The sequence below is a fragment of the Crotalus tigris genome, unplaced genomic scaffold (genome assembly GCF_016545835.1).
Source record: "Crotalus tigris isolate CLP2741 ecotype Arizona unplaced genomic scaffold, ASM1654583v1 scf7180000018941.1685476, whole genome shotgun sequence".
NCBI lineage: Eukaryota > Metazoa > Chordata > Lepidosauria > Squamata > Viperidae > Crotalus > Crotalus tigris.
In genome coordinates, this window is record NW_024097285.1 from 1362327 (window position 1) to 1386913 (window position 24587).

A 24587-nucleotide genomic window follows, 5' to 3' on the forward strand; every position below is an offset into this window, starting at 1 on the left:
AAGACTTTTGTTCAAAGGAGCTGGAACACTTGACACTTAATCTTAGTCAGACTTTGGACTGGTTGGTCAGGTTTATTTATAAACCAGAGACAAATGACAAGAATGTATTTGACTGATTGAAGGTATTCAACCACTTCTCAGCTGCATGAGACATCCGAGCAAGAGGAGACAGCACTGAACAAAAGGAATGGCTGAAGAAAATACAGTAATCTCTCTTGAGCTGAAAGAGAAAGAAGGCTTGGACAACAATGGCTTTCTTCAGGGTGAGGAGCTAGATCTCAAAGAAGCAGCTGAAGAAGGGTTACCAAGGGCTGATCCTCTCATCATGGAAGCAGAAGCACAGGAAGGATTAACTCAGCAACCTTATGCAGGAATGCCCAAAGAGGTGCTCCTTCAGTACTCCACGCAGGCACGCTACAGGATTACCAGAGAAATACTCTTCTGGTTGATCATTGCAGCTTCCTTGGTGCTTGTGGCAGCTACGGTCACAATTATTGCCTTGTCCCCCAAATGCCTTGATTGGTGGCAAGCCAGCTCAATTTATCAGATCTATCCCCGCTCATTTAAAGACACTGACAAAGATGGAAACGGTGATCTCAAAGGTGGGTACATCCAACTGTTTGAGGGATGGCAGCCTTGCTGTATTGTATGTTTTTAAAAGGAACTGAGTTTTAGAGCTCTTTTGTCTAACTATGTTATCAAATTCCCAATTTGGAGGGAGAAAGAAATTCTACAGTAAGAAACTTTGCAGAAAATGCCTTTAAAACAAAGGACCAAACTTGCACGCTCAAAGCTTCCCAAAGGCTTGAGGGTGATTCCAAAGATTCCTATGTTTATTAACAAATTGTAAGTTTTAAGATGAGAAGGGGGAAATTACTATCACATAACTGGAGAGTGGTCCTTATATTTAATGCTAATTCAATATAAATGTAAATGAAATCAAATTTAACTTTTGTCTGGGGCCCATCTGTTAATTTTGTGAAAAGCAACTTCCATCAGGCCATCTGAAATCTAAATATGAATCTCAGCCTAGGAAAGTTGTCCATTCCTGCTTACTAATAAAGGTTAATTGGAAATAACTTTTGAAAAATATTCATCTTAAGATAGGTAATGAAGTAATTTTCATATTCTCAAATGCTAGGTTGAAAACAGTATAAAAATCGTACAAGACATATGTTCACAACATGGATGTCAATTTCCTATCGGAATCTCTCCATTACTAAACTGTATTTCCCAACATCCTTTACTACTGACCAAAGCCCCTGGAGGTACTAGGAGTTGTGGTTCAGCAATATTTTGAGGTTGCATATTTTGTAATATTGCATCAATCCCTTGAGCATTTGGGGCATCCCATTTCTTGTTTAAGTTCATATCCAGTGAACAAATGTCAGTTTATGCTATATTAACTCAATTACCTTAAAATTAATCTTCCATTTTATGTAAGTGTGCTGAGGAAAATAACCCAAAGTGTGTGAGATATGTAGGCAGAGTAAGGGAAGGCTCAAAGAATCTGAAGTAATGACACAGTATAGTATCTATTTTCACATTTCACTAGAGGGCGTTAAGGAGGTCTAATATCCTTTAAGAAGCTCCTTCAACTTAGTTCTCGTGGCAATGCAAGGTGGATTACAGTTAAAACAGCTGCTTGTTCATCTTGATCAGTACCACCACTGTAGAAATTGGCAGGGATGGTTTCCTCAAGTTGTTTTAACTTCCCCATTCAGTATTTCTAAGCAGTCTGAACCACTGTTACATCTTATTTTCTTACAGAATTATTCTGGGTTACTATAATTGATTTTTATAATTAAGTAGTAAGAACAATGCTAACTTCATACATATTAGATTGAAAGGTTATTTCTTTGTAGTTTGATGTATGAATGTCACAACTGTGACTATTTAGTATTCTATAAGCCATGACACAATCTGGGAATCTAATTTCCCCAGTCTAATTGCATCTTCTATCTACTGGTAATGATTCAATTCTTTAGAAGAGCTTTGATTTGAGATTTACAGTATTGTTTCACTTTTTTCTTGATTAGGTATCCAAGAAAAATTAGATCATATACAGTATCTTAATATAAAAACAGTCTGGATCACATCTTTTTATAAATCACCTATAAAAGACTCTGGATACGGAATAGAGGATTTTCAAGACATTGATCCTATCTTTGGAAGCATGAAGGATTTTGAAGATCTGACTGCAGCAATTCACGATAAAGGTTGGCTTTATTGTTAAGAGAGAAGTACTACTTTCCATTCTTTTATGCCTAACTGTATACAAAGTTGGCTACACTCAGTTCCCCTTGCCACATCTCAAAAACCTTAGCTGGTTTCCATTCAATTAATACTTGGAAGAATGACTTGGTATACAAGAAGTGGGAGTTTTGCTTTCAAGTAGCAAATCATTTCCATAACACATCATGGATGTGTTCATAATAATTAGGGACAGAATTTGACTCAAAGGAGACTTCTTTATTATTATAAACAGTTAAAGCTCAACCTGAGTAATTTTTCATGTTTCTCCTGTGAATGGAAAAGGTAAAGATTCTCTTAGGTCAAGTTCATGTACAGGTCCATGTAATATTTTTGGCAAAAATGCAGAAGTGATGCTGTTTTTCCAGTTTTAGTCAACATTCAGGGATTTTTCCCCATTTAAATATTAACTAGGTTCAATCCTGCTTAGCATTTTCAAGATCACCCAAGATTTGATCAATACTATAACCTATGATATAGGATTGAATGCAAAAAGCCCATATTGTGAAGAAAGGTTTCTACAGGCATAACAAGTTATTATCTGCCTCTATCATCTTTTTTTAAAAATATATTATTTGTAGTGCCCACATCCTGCCATTCTAAAAGTCTTTCTGTTTTCTAGACTGGGTTTTTTTTTTAACAGAAGGATGGAGGAATGAAAGGCGCATTGTATTAACATGTTAAACTGCAAGAATTAATGATAATTAATTCCAGTTCTCCCCAGACTAGTAACACAACAAATCTTTTTTGAAAGGATGCTTACAATTCTTACTAACATCATTTACCATTTAGCCTTATTTCTAATCTCAAGTTTCTTCAGGTGCCTCACATGGATTAGTTCAGTAATCTGCAGCACACTTGTATAAGGGGCTTGTTGATCTCAATTTGCTATTGTGCATCTTTGCTTTTAAAATTAAAATATTTTACTTCTTTCTGAAACACAATGCAAGTTTATATATTGCTCGGCTGTTTGACATACTATTCTTTGTATCATGAATTGAAAGGTTTAAAAGTGATAATGGACCTAATACCCAATCATACTAGTGACAAGCACAAGTGGTTTCAGCTTAGTCGGAATCGGACTGGAAAATATACGGATTATTACATCTGGCATGACTGTGCTCATGTCAGTGGGATCACCACTCCTCCAAATAACTGGGTAAGTATAAAGTTTTGATCGCCTGGCAATCATATAGAAAAGTAATCCATCAAAGAAAGGGACTGAGTTACTTGGCAATAAACTCACAGAATTTCTGGAGGAATATTTAAACTAAACAACGGGGACAGTGAGTTAATTGATACAGAACATCCCTGTCCCCGGCAATCAAAAAATTATAGGGTTAGCAGTGCATGTAACATAGATGTGTGTGTGAACAAGAATATCAACTTTGCTGTCAAGCAAAATCAAGCTTTTAATAGCAAGTGCCACACAAAGTGGACTAACCAAACAGGTGGTAAGAAAATAGGAGAACTCAGGTACCACGCAGGTTATGTAGAAAGTAAACACAGAGTCAGTCACAAAGGACTCAACTGTCTATACACCAATGCACAGAGTATGAACAGTAAACAGGGTGAACTAGAAATTCAGGTTAATGAGGGCAGATATGATATTGTTGCCATTACGGAAACATAGTGGGATGAAACCTACAAATGGAACACACAGCTAGAGGAATTTAAATTATTTAAAAGAAACAGATCAAATAAAAGAGGAGGTGGAGTTGCTCTCTATATAAGAAATAACTACATCTCTACAGAAATAGAGCACAACAATGATGAAAAGTGTCTTGAATGCATTTGGGTCAATATAAAAGGGGAGGAAATGATATTGCCATAGGTGTATACTATAGGCCACCCAACCAAACAGAGGAAATAGATGAAGTTTTTGCTAGTCAGCTAACTTAGGTATGTAGGAAGCACATCAGAATAGTAATTGGGGACTTTAATTACCCTGACATCAACTGGGAGACAAACTCTGCACCAAGTGGAATATAAAACAGATTCCTGACAAACCTAGCAGACAACTTTGTCTCCCAAAAAGTAGAGAAGGGAACTAGGGGATTAGCCATATTGGATCTAATCCTCAGTAACAAGAGATGAAATGATAGAAGGTGTTGAAGCCACAGGAACCTTGGGGAGAAGTGATCATGCAATATTGGAATTTAACATTATGAAAGCACAAGCAATAGAACACAGTCAAACTAGAGTCTTGGATTTTAAGAGAGCTAATTTCAATAAACTTAGAGAGAGCTTGGGAAGGATTCCATGGATGAGAATCCTCAAGGGGAAAACAACTCAAGAAGCTTGGGAAATTTTGAAAAGTGAGATAATAAAAGTCCAGTCTAGCACAATACCAACAAAGAAGAAAAATAACAGCTCTCAAAAGAAACCAGCATGGCTGCACAAAGAACTCTCTGATAAATTGAAAGATAAAAAGGACTAGTATAAAAAGTGGAAAAAGGGGCACATAACTAAAGCAGAATATCAGCAAATAATCCAAGCCTGCAAAGATGAAGTGAGGAAAACTAAGGCTCAAAATGAACTAAGGCTTGCGACCAAAGTCAAAAATAACAAAAAAAGCTTCTTTCAACATGTAAAAAACAAGAAAAAAGTGAAGGAAATGATTGGTCCATTGGTGGGGGAAAGTGGCAAGGTGACAAGCAACAGGGAGAAAGCAGAACTATTTAACTCATTTTTAGCATCTGTCTTTACAGAAAGGGAAAAAACAGTCCAACCTATCAAAAACAGTACCATAAAAAACAGATTAGAAACACGTTAAGATAGGCAAGAAAATGGTACGTGAGCCTGTCCAGCCTAAACGAGTTCAAATCACCAGGACCAGATGGATTACACCCCAAAGTTCTCAAGGACCTGGCAGATGTGATCTCAGAACCATTGAATTATATTTTTCAAAGATCCTGGAGCACTGGGGAACTACCAGAGGATTGGAAAAGAGCTGATGTAGTTCCCATCTTCAGAAAAGGGGAAAAATAGATCCAGAAAACTACAGACCTATCAGCCTGACCTCAGTACCTGGGAAGATTCTGGAAAAGATAATCAAATAACGAACCAGTGAACACCTAGAAACAAACAAAGTCATTACTAAAAGCCAACATGTCTTTGTTAAAAACAGATTATGCCAGACAAATCTTATTGCATTCTTCGACCAAATGACAAAATTAGTGGACCAGAGGAATGTTGTGGATATAATTTACTTGGACTTCAGTAAGGCATTTGATAAAATAGATCACAACCTACTACATGATAAGATAGAAAAATGTGGGTTAGACAGCATCACCACCAGATGGATTCGTAGCTGGCTGACTGGCCCTACTCAGCATGTGGTCCTCAATGGAACCGCATCTACATGGAGGGAAGTGTATAGTGGGATGCCCCAGGGCTCTGTTCTAGGCCCAGTGCTCTTCAACATCTTCATCAATGATTTGGATGAGGGGATAGATGGGGAACTCATCAAATTTGAAGACGACACCAAGCTCGCAGGAATAGCCAAATCCAGAAGATAGGCTTAAGATATAGGAGGATCTGGACAGACTTGAACACTGGGTGCTATCTAACAAAATGAAATTCAATGGTGAAAAAAGTAAGGTTCTACATTTAGGCAATAAAAACCAAATGTACAACTATGGTATAGGTCAGGGGTAGGCAACCCAAAACACTCAAAGAGCCACTTGGACCCGTTTCCCACCAAAAACAAAACACCGGGAGCCGCAAAACCCTTTTGATATCTAAAATGAAGATAACACTGCATATATCCTTTTTTACCTTTATTATAGGTGTATGTGTGTGTGTGTGTGTGTGTGTGTGTGTGTATGTATGTGTATATATATATATATATATATATATATACACACATATACATACATACATACATACATACACATACACATACACACACACATTAAAAATAAAAGTAAAAATATCACTCTTGGGAATATCCATACTATTAAAACAATGATCACCAAGAGAATGCTTTAAGAGAATAAAATTACATACACACAAAGGTAAAAAAAGGATATATGCAGTGTTATCTTCATTTTAGATGTCAAAAGGGTCTCTCTCTGTGTGTGTCTCTCTCCCTCCCTCCTTCTCTATCTGACCTTGGTCTGCCACTCCTCTTCCCCCACTCTCTTTCTTTCTCTCTCTCTTTCATCTCTCTCTCTCTCTCTCTCTCCTTCCCTCTCTCTCTCTCTTTCTCCCCCCCCCCCTCCTATCTGCTGCTCACCTGGCAAGCTTCAAGCTGTTGTCCAACAAGCTCAGGGGTAAGCAACCTCGTCTCTTTTATGACTCATGGACTTCAACTCCCAGAATTCCTGAGTCAGCCTAGCTGGGCTAGCTAGCTCTCTCCTGCCCTTCCTGCTTCCTGCTTCCTGCAGAGACGCAGCAAAGGGAGGAGCTCCGTCCAGTAAGCTTTTCAGCTCCTCAGCACTCTCTTTTACACATACACACACACACACACAAAAAAAAAACACCACACACACACACACAGAGAGAGAGAGAGAGAGAGAGAGAGAGAGAGAGAAAGAGAGAGAGAGAGAGAGAGACAGAGAAGCAGGGAAGCGCAATTGCCTCTCTCCTGTCTCTGTCTCTCTCTGCAAAGGCAGAGGAGGCTGGGAGCCACAGGGGAAGGCTCAAAGAGCCGCATGCGGCTCCGGAGCCGCAGGTTGCCGACCTGTGGTATAGGTGGTACCTTGCTCAATAGTAGCAACTGTGAGAGGGATCTCAGAGTCCTAGTGGACAATCACTTAGATATGAGCCAGCAGTGTGCTGCAGCTGCCAAAAAAGCCAACACAGTGTTAGGCTGCATTAACAGAGATATAGAATCAAGATCACGTGAAGTATTAATACCACTTTACAATGCTTTAGTAAGGCCAAACTTGGAATACTACATCCAGTTTTGGTCACCACGATGTAAAAAAGATGTTGAGATTCTAGAAAGTGTACAGAGAAGAGCAACAAAGATGATTAGAGGACTGGAGGCTAAAACATATAAGGAACGGTTGCGGGAATTGGATATGTCTAGTTTAATGAAGAGAAGGATGAGGGGGGACATGATAGCAGTGTTCCAATATCTCAGGGGCTGCCACAAAGAAGAGGGAGTCAAGCTATTCTCCAAAGCACCTGAAGGCAGGACAAGAAGCAATGAATGGAAACTAAGCAAGGAGAGAAGCAACCTAGAACTAAGGAGAAATTTCCTGACAGTTAGAACAATTAATCAGTGGAACAACCTGCCTCCAGAAGCGGTGAATACTTCAACACTGGAAGTTTTTAAGAAGAGACTGGACAGCCACTTGTCCAAAATGGTATAGGGTTTCCTGACTTAGCAGGGGGTTGAACTAGATGACCCCCAAGGTCCCTTCCAACTTTATTATTGTTGTTGTTATTATTATTATTATTTAGGTGCTGTGACAGATCTGGGGTTGGCAATGTATTGGGTTCAAATATTAGCTTCAAATACAGAACTTACAAATGGGGTATTTTTGCCCTCCATTTCAGATTTTTCAAATTCAGTTTGTACCCCTATTTGTGAAGAAAATCAGGATAATGTGATTTTCGACAAAGCAACATAAATAAAATAGTAATTAGAAGCAAACCAGTTTTCTGTATACTCTAATACTTAAAGATACCAGGCTAGAAACCAAAAGGCAGCGTGTTCTAGACCCATATTAGGCATGAAGCCAGCTAAGTGACCTTGGGCGAGTTACTCTGCTTAGCTCTAGGAAGGAGACAATGGCAAATCAGTTCTGAAAAACTTTGGCAAGAAAACTGCAGATTTGTCCAGGCAGTTGCGTGGAGTCAGGATTGCACTGGCACCCACATACTAAAGATCACTGGGGATGATAATGGCTTTGATTAAGTAGTTAATAAATAAGCTTGTTATAACTGCAGGAAAGAAAAAATCAGGAAAAATATGCACCATAGAACTGTTGTGTATTGCTATATGCTGATATGCACTAATTACTAGGAAACAATATTTTCTTTTATGTCTCAGCAATAAATAAACAGTCATGGAAACAGTCTGTTTGTTCTTAACAGTTCAGCTTTGCTAATTTGATCACAGTTGAAGTAAAAACACTTACACTGATTATGTCTAAAACAGACAAAGTACCTAACTGCTTTACCATATACCAAATAGAACTAACCAATGGTGAAACAGTAAAGAGTTCATCTTGCTCCAAGAAAATGGTTATTTAGAAAAAGTCTACAGTTTTCAGTAGAATACATTATCAATTAATAGCCCAATCATTAAGGCAAAAAATAAGTGACTTGAATTCTACTTGTAGGCAAAGAGTGCACTGCTGTGTAATATAAGTAAGCCAGATGGAATGGTTTTTCAGAAGACACATCTGCAGTGACATTTTTAGTCATTACAAGCATTGATCTACAAACTTTCCAAAGAAGAAAAATGCAGAGTTCAGCTACTTTTGAAGTAATTTACCTTTCAAAAAATGCATATAGTCACTAAGTGGTTTGCTTAGTGAAGCATTAGCGTTGCTATTTTTCCTACTTTACTTGCTCTTAATGCTTTTTGTGCCTTTCTTGTTATGTTCCTCCTATCTCTGTGCAAACCACTCAGCAGGCAACAAGCCATGTCTCATGACTAATTCTTTGTGAGATGCCCCTTCATCTGTGGATATCTCAGCCCAGTGCCTTCACATCACAGCAGTCTCCTCTCTCCACTAGCCGTGACATCCAGAAGAAAATAAATCAACCCATTGTTAAATCATTCTTTTTTGTGTTCTAGAATGCTAATTTGTCAGAACATAGTTTCACTACTTTGAGAATGGGAAGTTCAGGAATGACAGTTTTGGAAAGCATTGTTCCATTTTTCTATAACATTTCCTTTTACAACATTGTTTAATGTCAGAGTATGCTGTAGCTTGTAGTATCAGGAATAGAATAGAATAGAATAGAATAGAATAGAATAGAATAGAATAGAATAGAATAGAATAGAATAGAATAGAATAGAATAGTTGGAAGGGACCTTTTAATCCAACCCACTGCTCAGGCAGGAAACCCTACACCATTTCAGACAAATGGCTGTCCAATCTCTTCTTAAAAACTTCCAATGTTGGAGCATTCACAATTTCTGGAGGCAAGTTGTTCCACTGGTTAATTGTTCTAACTGTTGGGAAATTTCTCCTTTGTTCTAGATTGCTTCGCTCCTTGATTAGTTTCCATCAATTTCTTCTTATTCTGCCTTTAGGTGCTTTGAAGAATAGGCTGCCCCCCCCCCCTTTTTTGTGGCAACCCTTAGATATTGGAACACTGCTATCATGTCACCCCTAGTTCTTCTTTTCATTAATGTAGACATACTCAATTCTAGCAACTGTTCTTTATATGATTAAACAACATGTTAAGAATATATTGTATTTCTTATGCAATCAGGTGAGCATACTGGGAAATACCAGTTGGCAGTATGATATTGTGAGGAACCAATGTTATTTTCATCAGTTTGGAAAAGATCAGCCGGATTTAAATTTTCGTAATCCTAATGTTCAGGAAGAAATGCATGTAAGTATCGATAATATTTTTATTGTTAAGATTTTCAGATGGTTTCCAATCAAACAATACAATTTGGAAGGACAGGGAGGAAGGCAACTGAAGACCACTCTAACGCTTTAGTCTTCTTTCCTCAATAGGTTGTTACCATTACTTGCTTAAGAAGCAGCTTCTTACAAAACAGGAGCTTTATCAGATTGGATGTCGTGGTCCCAAATCCTCTGCTTAAATTTGCCCACAGTTTTATTGAGGCCAAGAATGGATATTGCCATAACCAAAAATCACAGTATGCAAAATTATAGTTTATTTGGGAAAAAAGGAATTATCTAACGAAGTAAGTTGGATGTAATAGAAAAGAATATCTGAGGCTCAGGATTGGACCATGGGGTTTTTGCTGCTCTCTGGATTAGAATCTTTGCTTGTAGATGTTTCATTATCTGACTAGGTGACATTACTGGTAAAGTTATTGGGTAATGAAACATCTGCATGCAAACAAGCAAGCTCAGCAAGCACCAAGAACTCCATAAAATAAGAGGGATCAAAGAAGTTCCTCAAAGGATCTTCTGTGAGAAGTATCGAAGGTCTCAAGCAAGACCCAAAGGAAATGCAGCCTCGTTCTAGCCATCTGAGAACATTGAGTCGAATGAGGAGCATGTCTGATAGTTTTTAGGAATTTTAATTGGATGTTTCCAAATCTGTCTTTATAGAAGCACAAGATGCACAAGCACAAGTGAGCATACCATATAGGATCAAACTCAGATCTTTAGCTTTTTAGCTGCTTCAATCTACTTACTGCAAGGATGTAGTTGCTGCCATTTGACATGTATATTTGGTACTCTCAAGGGATGCTTCTTGAGCTCTTGTGTTAAACTCACTTGCCTAATTAATCCAGTAGTAGAAGATTGAAAATGAACACCTAGATATTTAAAGGTTTTAACAGGCTCGGTAAGTCTCTCATTAATTGGAGATGTAAAGCTGTTTTTTGAGAATACTACAATTAAATTGCCATTGAGACTGTCCTTTACTTAAGAGGTAGTTGTGCCATGATGGAGATCTATTATCAGTTTAGGTTAGGTTTAAAGGTTTCTCCTGTCCAGTCATGACTGACTCAAGGGGGTAGTGCTCATCTCTGATTCTCAGCCAAGGGAGCCTGCATTGCCTGAGAGACTTTTCCATCATCATGTGCCCAGCATGAAAATTCGCAACACTGTAACCTTCCCACTGAAGGAGTATCTATTTATCTACTCACATTTGCATGTTTTTGAACTGCTAGGTTGGCAAGAAGTGGGGCAACTAATGGGAGCTCACCCTGTTGCGCAGCACTCAGATCTCAAACATGGGCTGTCGGCTTTCCAGTCGACAAACTCTATGTCTTCAGCTGCTGAGCCATCTTGCTCCCTATCAGTTTAAGGAGACAATAATCAATCAATGTGGCAGTTAGTTTCCTCCAGAGCCTTCCAGGTAGTATGGAATCAAAGGCCAGCCTAAAGTTAATGAAAGCAACATAAAGAACTCTTTTTGATAGACTGAAGTATTTCTCTGCTGGATGTTGTTAAATTATAAATTGGTCCATTGTTGAATGTTCAGTGATGAATCTAACCTGCTCAAGGACCAAGATGTTCTCTGCATGCAATGCACTAGATTCATAGCCGCATGAGTCTGGAAAAAGAAATGATTGCTTTCAGAGTGGGACAGCATGTCTCTACATAACCAGTGTAGAGGAACAATGATGAGAGACAGGTAAGTCTCCATCTCCTGCTTTCAATCAGCCCTGAAGCATCTGGTTAGTCATAATAATGGTGGGCTATGATGGCCTACGTCCAATTCAGAAAGGCTATTGCTTCAAACAGAGGTACTTTCTATGGGCGCTTTCTATTACAAAGAGGCTGTTTTGATGCTAATTTTCCAAATGCAGAAACGTCTTCCCTGCAGCCTAAAGTAGTGTACTTTAAGAAAGCTAGTTTCACAAGTTCTTTTCTGGTGGAATAGAGTTTAAAATTAGAAAGGACCAATGAGTGAAATAAAAACCATTTTGGCATAGTGCTTAAAGGCAATTTGGAGACTGGGAGTTCCAGTCCTGCCTTAGACATGAAGCCAGCTGGTGACTTTAGGCCAATCACTTTCTCTAATCCCTAGGAAAAAGGCTTTTTCAAACCATGTTTGAAAATCTTGTCATGAAAACTGCACAAGCTTTTCCAGGAAGTTGCCAAGAGTCAGCACTGGCTCGAAATACAGACAAAAAGCCTGTGAAATAGATGTTCTTAAATCTCAGCTCAGCACAGTGGCCAATACAGAATGTTGTACAAAATTGCCAAGAAGCATTGAGGCTTGTTCCCTGAATCTAAGAAAAGAACGAGAACACAAATGAAAGAAAGCTAAAAATTGCAACGTTGGATATTTAGAACACAATAAGAAATGTTCTTGTAAGCATGGCAATGTAGAAATGAGCAAACCCACTAATTCTTCTTTTGCTTTTTATTTAGGATATTATTCAGTTTTGGCTTGGCAAAGGAGTTGATGGATTTACCATCAGTACTGTTAAATTCCTCTTAGAAGCAACACATCTGAGAGATGAGCCGCAAGTGAATAAAAATCTCCCACCGGTAACAGTTTTTCAGATTCGTCTTTCCATAAGGAACAAATGCTTAGATTTTATTGCATTTGCTGGGTGCTATATAATTCTTTATCAGTTGTTAGGCTTCTGTCAATATAATACAGTGATTTGCAATATATTAAGAATGATTGGAGTGTATTTGGGGGACATACAGTATGTGCAAATTATAAACTACAGGCTGATAAATGTCTGTGGAGATTCTTGGTCATCCAGGTCATGATTGTCTCAAAGGTGCTTTTTCAAAAGGCAACTGGATTTTCTTAGTTTTTCCTTGAAGACATCTCGCTTCTCATCCAAGAAGCTTCATTGCCTCTATTAGAGGATGGTGGATGATTTGTGATGACAGGAACACAGATTAATTGGTGATACAGAAACAGTAAAGATCAGCATGAGCTGTAAAATATTAGGGTGGGAAGATTTAAATAACAAACTTCTACCAAGAAGGAATTTAGACAATAGAATCAGGAAAAGCTACAGATAGATTTCTAGATAAATATATGCATCGATATACATGCATTTATTTTTTATTTGGTTTTCATGCCTGCCCCCCCCCCCAACTTATGAATACTCTGGGCACAGATGCATGTTTTTGAATATATCCTGGGAGACAAATAGCAAGAAATGGGTTGTTTCCAGTTGATAAATAAGTTCATGTCTCTGTCAGGCCAAGCTTGACTCCTGGGGAGTCCATGAAGGTTTTTACTTTGTCAGTGTTGGAAACAAATTGCTAAATAAGAACAAGCATTTTAGTCAAGTCCAGGAGGCCTCTTTTGTATTCTTATAATCTTTGTTTATGATTTTGAAGAGCCACAGCAAAAGCATTATTGCCTTTCAGTGGAAGGACCAACACTGAGGTTCAGCTTCACAGACTTATAGATTAAAAGCTAAAAATCCTAGAGAACCTTAAGGTTAAAGAGTCCAGCCCAAAACTATTTGGAGACAGAAAGTCATCTAGCTTATAAACATAGCATCCGACTTGCATTTCTTGCACAATATAGGAGATACAAACAGGTTTGCTGCAACTCTGGGTATATCATATGCTGCATTTTGTAAGACATTTTTTGGTTCTTATGAGACTTCTTTCAGAATATATTCCTGGAAAATTCTCAAACTAAACTTTCACAAGCAGGATTGTCAAGTGGGATTTTCTGAACCTACCAGAAGGTACTGTACACCTAGGAAGAGTAGTTCTTGGGCAGTTTAGGGTCATTGGTGGTCTACTACAGGAACGTCACTTCCCACACTGGGAAAAGTCCCACTTTCAAGCTATAAAAGTACAAGCAGTCCTTCAGTTACGACCGCTTGTTCTGTGATGTTCAAAATTACATTGGTGATGAACAAAGGAGTCTTACAATCGGTCCGTGAAGTTGCAGCTGTTGCAGCATCCCTGCAGTCATACTATTGTGATCCAAGTGCTCAAGACCCAGTTTGCCATTACGGCATGGCAGCAAACTGCAGTCATGTGATTGCCATTTGCAACCTTCTTTGCCAGCTTCCCACAAGCAAAGTCAAATTGCTCCTGCTGATTTTTCTCACAAGAAGCCCCGCTATGGAGTACGAGATCCCAAAGTAATTCCAAGGCTTATTTGTGCTCAGAAATACCTGCCAAGGGTCGCAACTGGCCTGCCCCATGGCCCTTGTGGCCTGCACATGCTTAGCCTGCCAGCCCACCTGTGGTCCCATTGGCCCACACACACTCTATGAATCTGCTGTAAAAGAGAAGTGGCCCTGATAGTGTGTATTTGGACTTTCAGTTTTAAAAGTGCTCATAATACAGTATAAAGCTCTCTGAGTTTTGGGAATTGAAAAACAGTATGGGTGTGTGCCAAATCCACCTTGTGAGCACTTCTTTGAGGTTATTATCACAGGAATAATTACAATATCCCATTGTTTTGTCAGGAAAACATCACAGCTTATGCTGAACTATATCATGACTACACTGCTACCCAAGTCGGCTTGCATGATATAGTTCGCACTTTTCGGCATACCATGAATAAGTTCAGCAGTGAACCTGGTAGATACAGGTAAGCCTATTCATTTTTTATCTGTTAGCCTCACCTTATTTATCTTGTATTACTCAAAGCTGCAACGTTCCCAGGTGTCAAGTTTCTCCTCAGCAAACTGAACAGATAAGCAGCCACACAAGGATGCCAAAATTTCTGTTTCTTATAGAAAAACTAAGAAACAAAACAGAATACCAGTGACTGTTGTATATCAAATATGAGTTCTATTTATACTGCAATTGATATTCAAATTCGTCTGCCACTCTCCTGTCTGGTTTGTGTTACGGAGCAGAAACCTCCCTCTGTTGGAAGGGACAGTTTCCATCTGCTCTGTGTGAGGCTCTTTGCTGTTGACTGTGGGAAAATTACCTTTCATACCCATGAAATAGGTTGATAATGTTAGTAGCAAAGTGCAGTGCTAAGGGAAACATTATAAGAAGGTGGGCTGGATTGTTTGGTAATTTTGGCCTTTCAGGCATTGGAGTACATCTCCCATAAACTCTTGACTATCACCATGCTCACTGGAGCTAAGTGTCTAAAGTTGTAGAAAGCAAATTCTATAATCTCAGCAGCATTTGATATTTTAAATTATGATTTCAACAGAGCTTACATTGTAACCTAAGTGGCATACTTGCTGCCTACCCAGCAAATATATACATACATACATACATATATATTTGGATTGCTAACAAAGAATTAAGGGAGAATGGAATAGCTATTTCGAACTTTGTAGTTCTCATCAACCAGACATACCCTTCTGAGATTCGAACCTGGGCTGTCTGCATGTTAAGCAGCTGTGTTAACCTCTAGGCCACAGGTTCTTTCTCACTTTGTCAGCTGTGTCAGGGAGGGAAGAGACAGGGGGAAGAATTACCTTGAGTGCTTTTTGAAATATATTAACAATTACACTAAAGATATGATCCCTGGGTATATCTGACTGAATTTGGCAAAGAGAAAACACCCAATGACAGCTACACAAGTAAAAAACGCAAGAAAGCAATCATTGCCAATAAGAAACCGGCAATTGAGAAACAGCCTATTGCATCAGACCCATTGACAAGATCTAGGAGCCGAGTGCAGACTCTGACCAATCTATAAAAGAGGACTCTCCCACTGACCGGCATTTTGAGCCCTGATGATGTCAGCAGTCGCTGACGAAAGCTAGGCGTTTTATTATTAATTTTTATGGTGATTTTATTGGTATTGTATTAAATTTTACTAAATTTTACTAAAAATTTTAAATACTCCCTGGTGCTCACGTTTATTTGCTTGATTATATATATATATATATATATATATATATATATATATATATATATATATATATAGTGTGATAAGAAATAAAATGAGCACCAGGGTAATATTAAAAACTATAAAAGATTTAATTAAAAAAGCGCCAAGCTTTCGCCGTCACCTGCCGGCATCCTCAGGGCTGGTGCGCCAGGAAGTGAGAGTCTCTTTATAGGTATGTCATTGCTTGCGCGCGGCTCCTCGACCTCGTCATCGGGGCTAGTTGGTCCAATTGCCTAGGGCTGATTTGTTTTTTTCTGTTCCTTTCAATTACGTGTTTCTCCTCATCCATTTTTTTGCCTTCTTTCAACTCCGGGGTAGTTAGGTGAGGGTCTCTATTACTTCGATGCTTCCTATATTGTGGCTCTTCCTTGGGGTTGGATGGTAATGCGTGTTTCATGCTCTTTTCACAATTATCCCTTATCCAATTGTCCTTTTGGTGATTTTCCCGTTTGATTTTATTGTTTTTACTTTTTACATTGCTCTCATCTGGGTGGACCTGTGAGTTGTTCCGAGTTAAATATGATCTGGTAACAGTCCGGGGTCGGGTAATAGGTTGTTTTGTTGTAGGGGGGGGGGCAGTTTCTTGGTTGTCATTATATCCAGCTGTTTTGCGCGCGTCCTACTGCGGGTAATTGGTCTGGGGGGGTCGTTGGTGAGATCGCGTTCATCCTGGTGACCGCAATGCTTCTTCTCCGCTTCCCTTTTCTTCTTTACGCTGTTAATGTCTATATGTACGTCAGGGAGGGCTTCGGGATTCACGGCTGTGGGGCGCAATGGTCCGTTCCTTTGCTCCTCGTCAGTCTCGCCAATCCCGTTCTTCCCGCTGATCTCCTCCCCCTGCCTCTCCCTTCGTTTCAATTTGCTCTTTTCCCTTTCCTTTTCCCCACTGACGTTCACAGGTCTATTGTTATTTACATTTTGTAAAACCTCCCCTCCCACTTCAGTTGTTCTGGTCGAGTGGGGAGGTCTCATTTTCCTCTCGGGATCAGTCACTGCATTCCTTTCTATGTGCGAGTATCTTGTCCCATTCTGGGACTCCTCCCCACTTTCATTGATCGTATCCTCTTTTACATTCATCCCGGTGCCTGTGCCTACGTCACGGGGGTCTTCGGGATTCACAGCTGTAGGGCGCGATGGTTTGATCCTTTGCGTCTCCTCAATCCCGTAGGTTTCATCCTTCTCGTGCGTTTCTCCCCCCTGCTTCCCCTTCCATGTCGGTTTGTTCTTTTCTTTTTCTTTCTCCCCAATGACGTTTGCGAATCTATCATTGATTACATTTTGTAAATTCTCCTCTCTCAATTCAAGTGTCTTGGTCGGGGAGGGGGGTTTTACTTCCCTCTCAAAGTCAATTAGTGCATTTTTTTCTATACGTGAGTAACCTATCGTATTCGGGAGTTCTTCCCCATTTTCACCAATTACATCCTCTTTTGTAGTCCTCTCAACATCTCGGGTGTTCATGAAGTCAAGGTTCTGGTTCTTGGTTTTTACTACCCCTTTGATCTTTTGAGGTTGTGGCACCATTGTCTCTTCTTCCCTGATATCACTGCGGTTGTTATTAGTTCGTCGGGGGTGTTGCTGCTGATTAGCTATATTCCACGATCTTAAAGCTGTATACGCCGGGCACAGGTCAACACGTCTATTAATGGAAGTGTCATCCGAGAGCCATGCCTCTTTAAGTAGGCGGCCTCCCTTGGTATTGTCAGTCGCCAGTACGCTAACCTCATTGAAGTTGAATCTGTGGTCCCATTCAGCCATGTGTGCCCATATCTGGGAGTACTGGTCTCCTCTTTTCACTGCTAATTTATGTTCATGGACCCTGGTCTTGATTCGTTTAGCTGTCTCCCCAACATAATTACATTGGCAGTCCATGCAATCAATCCTATAGATGGCTGCAGATTTTTCAGTGCTGGGGAGTGGGTCCTTTGGGCGCATTACAGCCGCCCGCAGTGTTTGATTCGGTCTATGGGCCACCTGTATATTGTATGGGGCCAAGATCCTTGCTGTAGCCTCTGAAACGTTGTGGATATAGGGGAGAGCAACACGTGTAGTTGTCTGGGGTGTGAGTTCTTGAGGTGTGAGGTTCCTTTGAGGTCTAGATGGTTTGTTGGCCCAATTAACAAACCTGGCCGGGTATCCATTGTGTTTGCACACTTGGAAGAGGTACTTCCTCTCTTCCCTCCTGGCTTTGGCAGTGCTGCAGTGTGTCTCCACACGTTTAAAGAGGGTTCTAACACAGCTGACTTTATGGGTCATCGGGTGATTACTCTCAAAGTGGAGAATCCTGTCTGTACATGTTGGTTTTCGGTATACCTTGGTAGTCAGACATCCGTTCGGCTGGCGCTGTACTAACACATCTAAGAACGCTAGGTTGCCCTGATTCTCCTCTTCCATGGTGAACTGGATGTCTGGGTATACCGAATTCAAGATACCCATAAAGTCAGTCTTGTGCCGCCTCTTGATAACCACAAACGTGTCGTCCACATAGCGGGCCCAAAATTTTGGTTGGTATTGGGCCATCGCTATGTGTTCTAGTTGTTGGAGCACTACCTCTGCAATAACACTGGAGATCGGTGACCCCATCGGTGTTCCTTTAATTTGTTCATATATGGTACCCTGAAAGGTGAAATAGGTATTAAGACAGATCCCCATCAATTTTATGAGATCTTCCGTTTGAAGGGAATCTTGATGTTGTCCCTGGTCTCCCTGATTCAGTCGGTCTCTTAAAATTGTGACCGCAAGTTCCTGCGGGATGGAAGTAAATAAGGACACTACATCAAAGGAGACCATGAGTTCGTCTTCTTCCACCTTCAGGGTCCTAATTTTACTGAGGAACTCTTCTGCCGATCTCACAGTTGTACTGCTCTCATTTGTCAAGTGGCCAATACGTATGCTCAGCCACTTGGCAAGTTCAAAGGTGGGTGTGCCCCTGAATGCGACAATGGGACGGAGGGGGACATTGGGTTTGTGTATCTTTGGCAACCCATAAAATCTGGCGAGTGAGGAGTCGCCAGGGCGCACTTTTCTCAGTGTGTCCTCCCCAATCCTCCCATTACGTTTGAGGCTATCAAGGAGCTTGTTAGTGCGATTCTTTAACGTAGTGGAGGGGTCTGTATTGGTTACTCTATAAGCAGCACTGTCTTGGAGTAGATCTAGGGCTTTACTCACATACACCTCTTTGTCTAAGACAACAGTTGCTCTCCCCTTATCAGCTGGAAGGATGACAATGGTGTCATCCTTTCTAAGTTGATTCAGGGCTACTCTTTCTTTCATCGACAATGTTTGGTAGCGCCTATGGCTCATGACTAGGCTTGTGACCTGTTGCCTGACCAAATTCCTATCCTCCTCTCCTACTCCCGTACGAAGTAGGGCGGGCTCTAATGCTGCCACAAAATCAAGCATACTCGCATCTGTGAGATTATAATTTATATCTCATTGTAGTAAGGAAAATTGTGGCTGGCTTAGTGCCTTTGAGGATAAATTATGCACCACTCTTCCCGGTGGGGTATTATTACGAGACTCACGTAATAGGTCAGGCAACAGGTCACAATTTGGTCAGGCAACAGGTCTACATTGGACTGCCAATGTAATTATGTTGGGGAGACAGCTAAACGAATCAAGACCAGGGTCCATGAACATAAATTAGCAGTGAAAAGAGGAGACCAGTACTCCCAGATATGGGCACACATGGCTGAATGGGACCACAGATTCAACTTCAATGAGGTTAGCGTACTGGCGACTGACAATACCAAGGGAGGCCGCCTACTTAAAGAGGCATGGCTCTCGGATGACAATTCCATTAATAGACGTGTTGACCTGTGCCCGGCGTATACAGCTTTAAGATCGTGGACTATAGCTAATCAGCAGCAACACCCCCGACGAACTAATAACAACCGCAGTGATATCAGGGAAGAAGAGACAATGGTGCCACAACCTCAAAAGATCAAAGGGGTAGTAAAAACCAAGAACCAGAACCTTGACTTCATGAACACCCGAGATGTTGAGAGGAATACAAAAGAGGATGTAATTGGTGAAAATGGGGAAGAACTCCCGAATACGATAGGTTACTCACGTATAGAAAAAAATGCACTAATTGACTTTGAGAGGGAAGTAAAACCCCCCTCCCCGACCAAGACAATTGAATTGAGAGAGGAGAATTTACAAAATGTAATCAATGATAGATTCGCAAACGTCATTGGGGAGAAAGAAAAAGAAAAGAACAAACCGACATGGAAGGGGAAGCAGGGGGGAGAAACGCACGAGAAGGATGAAACCTACGGGATTGAGGAGACGCAAAGGATCAAACCATCGCGCCCTACAGCTGTGAATCCCGAAGACCCCCGTGACGTAGGCACAGGCACCGGGATGAATGTAAAAGAGGATACGATCAATGAAAGTGGGGAGGAGTCCCAGAATGGGACAAGATACTCGCACATAGAAAGGAATGCAGTGACTGATCCCGAGAGGAAAATGAGACCTCCCCACTCGACCAGAACAACTGAAGTGGGAGGGGAGGTTTTACAAAATGTAAATAACGATAGACCTGTGAACGTCAGTGGGGAAAAGGAAAGGGAAAAGAGCAAATTGAAACGAAGGGAGAGGCAGGGGGAGGAGATCAGCGGGAAGAACGGGATTGGCGAGACTGACGAGGAGCAAAGGAACGGACCATCGCGCCCCACAGCCGTGAATCCCGAAGCCCTCCCTGACGTACATATAGACATTAACAGCGTAAAGAAGAAAAGGGAAGCGGAGAAGAAGCATTGCGGTCACCAGGATGAACGCGATCTCACCAACGACCCCCCCGGACCAATTACCCGCAGTAGGACGCGCGCAAAACAGCTGGATATAATGACAACCAAGAAACTGCCCCCCCCTACAACAAAACAACCTATTACCCGACCCCGGACTGTTACCAGATCATATTTAACTCGGAACAACTCACAGGTCCACCCAGATGAGAGCAATGTAAAAAGTAAAAACAATAAAATCAAACGGGAAAATCACCAAAAGGACAATTGGATAAGGGATAATTGTGAAAAGAGCATGAAACACGCATTACCATCCAACCCCAAGGAAGAGCCACAATATAGGAAGCATCGAAGTAATAGAGACCCTCACCTAACTACCCCGGAGTTGAAAGAAGGCAAAAAAATGGATGAGGAGAAACACGTAATTGAAAGGAACAGAAAAAAACAAATCAGCCCTAGGCAATTGGACCAACTAGCCCCGATGACGAGGTCGAGGAGCCGCGCGCAGGCAATGACATACCTATAAAGAGACTCTCACTTCCTGGCGCACCAGCCCTGAGGATGCCGGCAGGTGACGGCGAAAGCTTGGCGCTTTTTTAATTAAATCTTTTATAGTTTTTAATATTACCCTGGTGCTCATTTTATTTCTTATCATGAATACTCCCAGGGTTCATGTTTTTAAACTTCTCAAGCATATATATATATATATATATATATATATATATATATATATATATATATATATATAAAAGCAAATTGGAAGTGAAAACACCAGCCTGAAGATGAGAAATGGGACTTTGTCGAAACGTCGCCAAGACACATCCAATTTGACATGGGAAAAAACCCGAATAACCAAAGACCTACATATATATATATGTAGCAATTATCTCAAATCCTACAGTATTCACCTATTATACCTTCTTTGAAAGGAAAACATATTTAAATGAATAAATATTCAGCCAGCTAGTCATTGCATGTTGAACTTAGTGTCTCATTACTTATTTTTATAACATGTTTTATTACAATTTCAAGTCTCGTTCTACCTGATTTTTAAATTTTGCCAGGTCCAAAATTGTTGCTGATATTAATTTCAGTTTCAATTCACAGTCAATAAGAACACATATTTTAGCAGGATAACTGATTGATACCATGTGTTTCCAGTAAGAACATAGAACAAGTATGTCAAACTTGTGACGACGTATCGTGACTTTTTCCCCATTGCCAGCAATGGGGTGGGCGCGGTTTTTGGGATGATGCGTCTGGCCTGCGGGCTGACAGTTTGACATGCCTGACATAGAGGCTCTACCTCTTTAGGGAATTAGCTACTTGTCTAAACTGTTTCCTTTTTGGAGTTAGTTAAGCTAAATTCTTAGGAAGCCTCCTGTGCTGATTCAGAGGTTAGAACCAAAGGCAATTAAGCTAGTGATGGTAGCTGCTTTGGCCGGAAGCTGGAGGAAAAGGGCTGGCAGTGACAGGCATGTGGCTCATCATCTGTGACAGACATTGATGACATGCTTTCTGTCAGCATCATGACCCAGCATCTGTCAGGCTGGCAGCAGATGCTGTCCTGTCTGCTCCTTTGACTGTCTATGAAGATTCTCTATCATCCAGGTCATGATTGTCCGAAAGGTGCTTTTTAAAGGGCAACTGAAATTTCTTGTTTTTTTTCCTTGAAAATATTTTGCTTCTCATCCAAGAAGCTTCTTCACTTCTGATTGAATGGTGGGGTATGGAAGGATTTATACTCTGGTTGTTAGCAGCTAACGATCAGCCTTCAGTGTGCTAGTGACCCGATGACTGCAAAGAATATAAATCAGAATGTAAACAATATAAATCAGAGCAATACTCTAACCATTATAACTTTAACTCAGGGATTTTTTTTTTTTTACATAGAGGGTGTAACTATTCCAGTACTTTATCATGCAGATCATTTTCATGAGAATGCAAACTCTCCTCCTTTGCAGATTTATGGCTACAGAAACAATTGAGAACAAAACTGAAGATACTATGATGTATTATGGGACATCATTTATTCAAGAAGCTGATTTTCCTGTTAATTTCTACCTCAAGATCATGGAATCAGTTTCAGGAAATGATATTTCTGAAAGCATAGCTTTGTGGATGAAGAATATGCCACAAGGAAAATGGCCAAATTGGATGGTAAGTTTTTGGTTTGGAGGACTTTTGACATTTTTAGTTTGCAGTATAACCTTTTATGTTTTTTTAAATCAAGCAATATTTATTCATAGTAAGGATGCATAATCCTTTCTAAAACGAACAGTCCAAGATAAAGAGGACATAGGGGGAAAGTGCCAAAGCAAAACTAAAGTTTTATTTATGTATTAATCAAATTTATTTGACTGCCCATCTCACAGAAAGTTACTTTAAATCAAAATAAATATGCCTAAATTATATGGAGTATGCATATATTTGTGTCTATGTGCACACCAGATATATTTTCCCATGGTCTGTATTACATGTTTCCCTGTCAATGCCTCTATCACATTAAAGCTAACCAACAATTCAGCAAGAATTTTGGGCAGATGCCGAGAGTTGCACCCAACAATTTGGGGGGGGGTCATATATCATATATTGTATATACAATATTGTATATTGTATAAGGCAATCATTCTTTGTTTTCTATGTTGTGCCTTTGTGTAATGTAATGAGACAGTTTAGCATGTAGTTTGTAGCTTTGATAATTCAGTGGCATCTGACTCTGCTCGATAATTTGGGGACAATTTATGTCCTACCATCTATAGAGCAAAAGCCCTTTCAGTCGAAAGCAATACAAAAAAATAAGTTGTTGCAGATTTATTGTTTGTATAATTTTGGGATCTCTTATGTGGTGAATGAGGGAGAAGAGTCTCCCTTAATTTTATTCCCTAAACAGTTGTGTAGAGGAGGGTGATCTGATAGACAATAACTGGTCCAAACCTCAGTAAGGTCTCATAGCTGAGAGGGATCTAGGACAACTTGGCATAGCCAACTTGCCACGGAACAACTTGCTGCAGGACAAGAGTTACCCTAATGTCAAAGAGATCCTGGGATAGAATCATTAAAGAAAGGATGAAAAAGGAGGGACAGAATGAAATGTGAATGACAAAAAAATAAAATAACTTTTTAATTATTTTAAATACTTAAAATGAATTGTTGAATTGTCCCACAGCAAGTGGTCCTGTGGTGAGTTGGCCATAGCAAGTTGTCCCATTCTGAGCTAAGAATTCCTCTATCAGAGCAACACTTTAACCATTACATCAGTACTCAAGGAATTTTTTTCATAGAGGATGTAACTATTTAAATATTTTATGGTGCAGATCATTTTTATAAGAATGCAAACTTTCTTGGAAATCAGAAAATTCAAATATTAACTGCAAACTAAGATAAGAGAGAGCAAGATACAGTCTACTTCAGTTTTAGTTGTTTCCTTCTGGAAATAATTTACCCAAAACATATATTATAAGGCAATATTGTCTGCTTTCTTAAAAATATGAAATTATGCTTGAAAGGCACAATATGTATGATTTTATTGTATATTAATTACAACAACAATAACAATAATAGTTTTAAAACAGTTATATCCGGTGTAATGGTAGAGAAAGAGAAAAAAGTTGACATGAATCTGCTAATGATTGTACTTATGGTTTAGCACAGGGGTCCCCAACCCCCAAGCCTCGGCCCACTACTGGGACATGGCCCATTCACAACCGGGCTGCGCAAGTCGACCTGTGCAACTTGAGTTGTGCGCATGCATATGCGCTATCCTGCTGCTCACAATACCTGGTTCCACTCTCCTTCCCTCCGCTGGGCTGCAAAGCCACAAAGGTTGGGGACCACTGGTTTAGCATGTCCTAGCCAATTTTAGCCCATCAAGTGATAATGAATTCTAAACCTGCTGCATGAATAGTTTATATAATTTGAATTTCCATAAATAATACAAGATTGTACCCTAGGAATGAAATAATGTGTTATTTAATTTTAGGTTGGAGATTCCAACACTGCTAGAATATCCTCTCGGATTGGAAAAGAATATATAAATGTCATAAATATGCTTCTTTTAACCCTTCCTGGAACACCTGTAAGTTATTATGGCGAAGAAATAGGGATGGAAGATGCAACTTCAGGAACTGTGAGTTAAAAATTCTACTTTTTAGTCTCTTG

At 40.0% G+C, this 24587-nt stretch overlaps 2 protein-coding genes across 2 annotated transcripts in view; both read left to right on the top strand.

The window, feature by feature from the left end:
* Positions 1-24587, top strand: part of SLC3A1 (solute carrier family 3 member 1) — a 28719-nt gene continuing 4132 nt past the window's right edge. Inside the window, exons 1-8 of the mRNA XM_039357745.1 lie at positions 1-602; positions 2040-2219; positions 3258-3412; positions 9658-9783; positions 12255-12374; positions 14285-14409; positions 22391-22586; positions 24409-24555. Of these exons, the coding sequence (XP_039213679.1) occupies positions 188-602; positions 2040-2219; positions 3258-3412; positions 9658-9783; positions 12255-12374; positions 14285-14409; positions 22391-22586; positions 24409-24555 (1464 nt within the window). The 5' untranslated portion in view covers positions 1-187. The remainder of the gene's footprint in view (positions 603-2039; positions 2220-3257; positions 3413-9657; positions 9784-12254; positions 12375-14284; positions 14410-22390; positions 22587-24408; positions 24556-24587) is intronic.
* LOC120314535 lies at positions 17380-21037 on the top strand. Its single transcript, XM_039357746.1, has 2 exons — positions 17380-18026; positions 19899-21037. The coding sequence occupies exons 1-2, from the start codon at positions 17926-17928 to the stop codon at positions 20950-20952; spliced, it is 1155 nt and encodes a 384-aa protein (XP_039213680.1). The 5' UTR covers positions 17380-17925; the 3' UTR covers positions 20953-21037.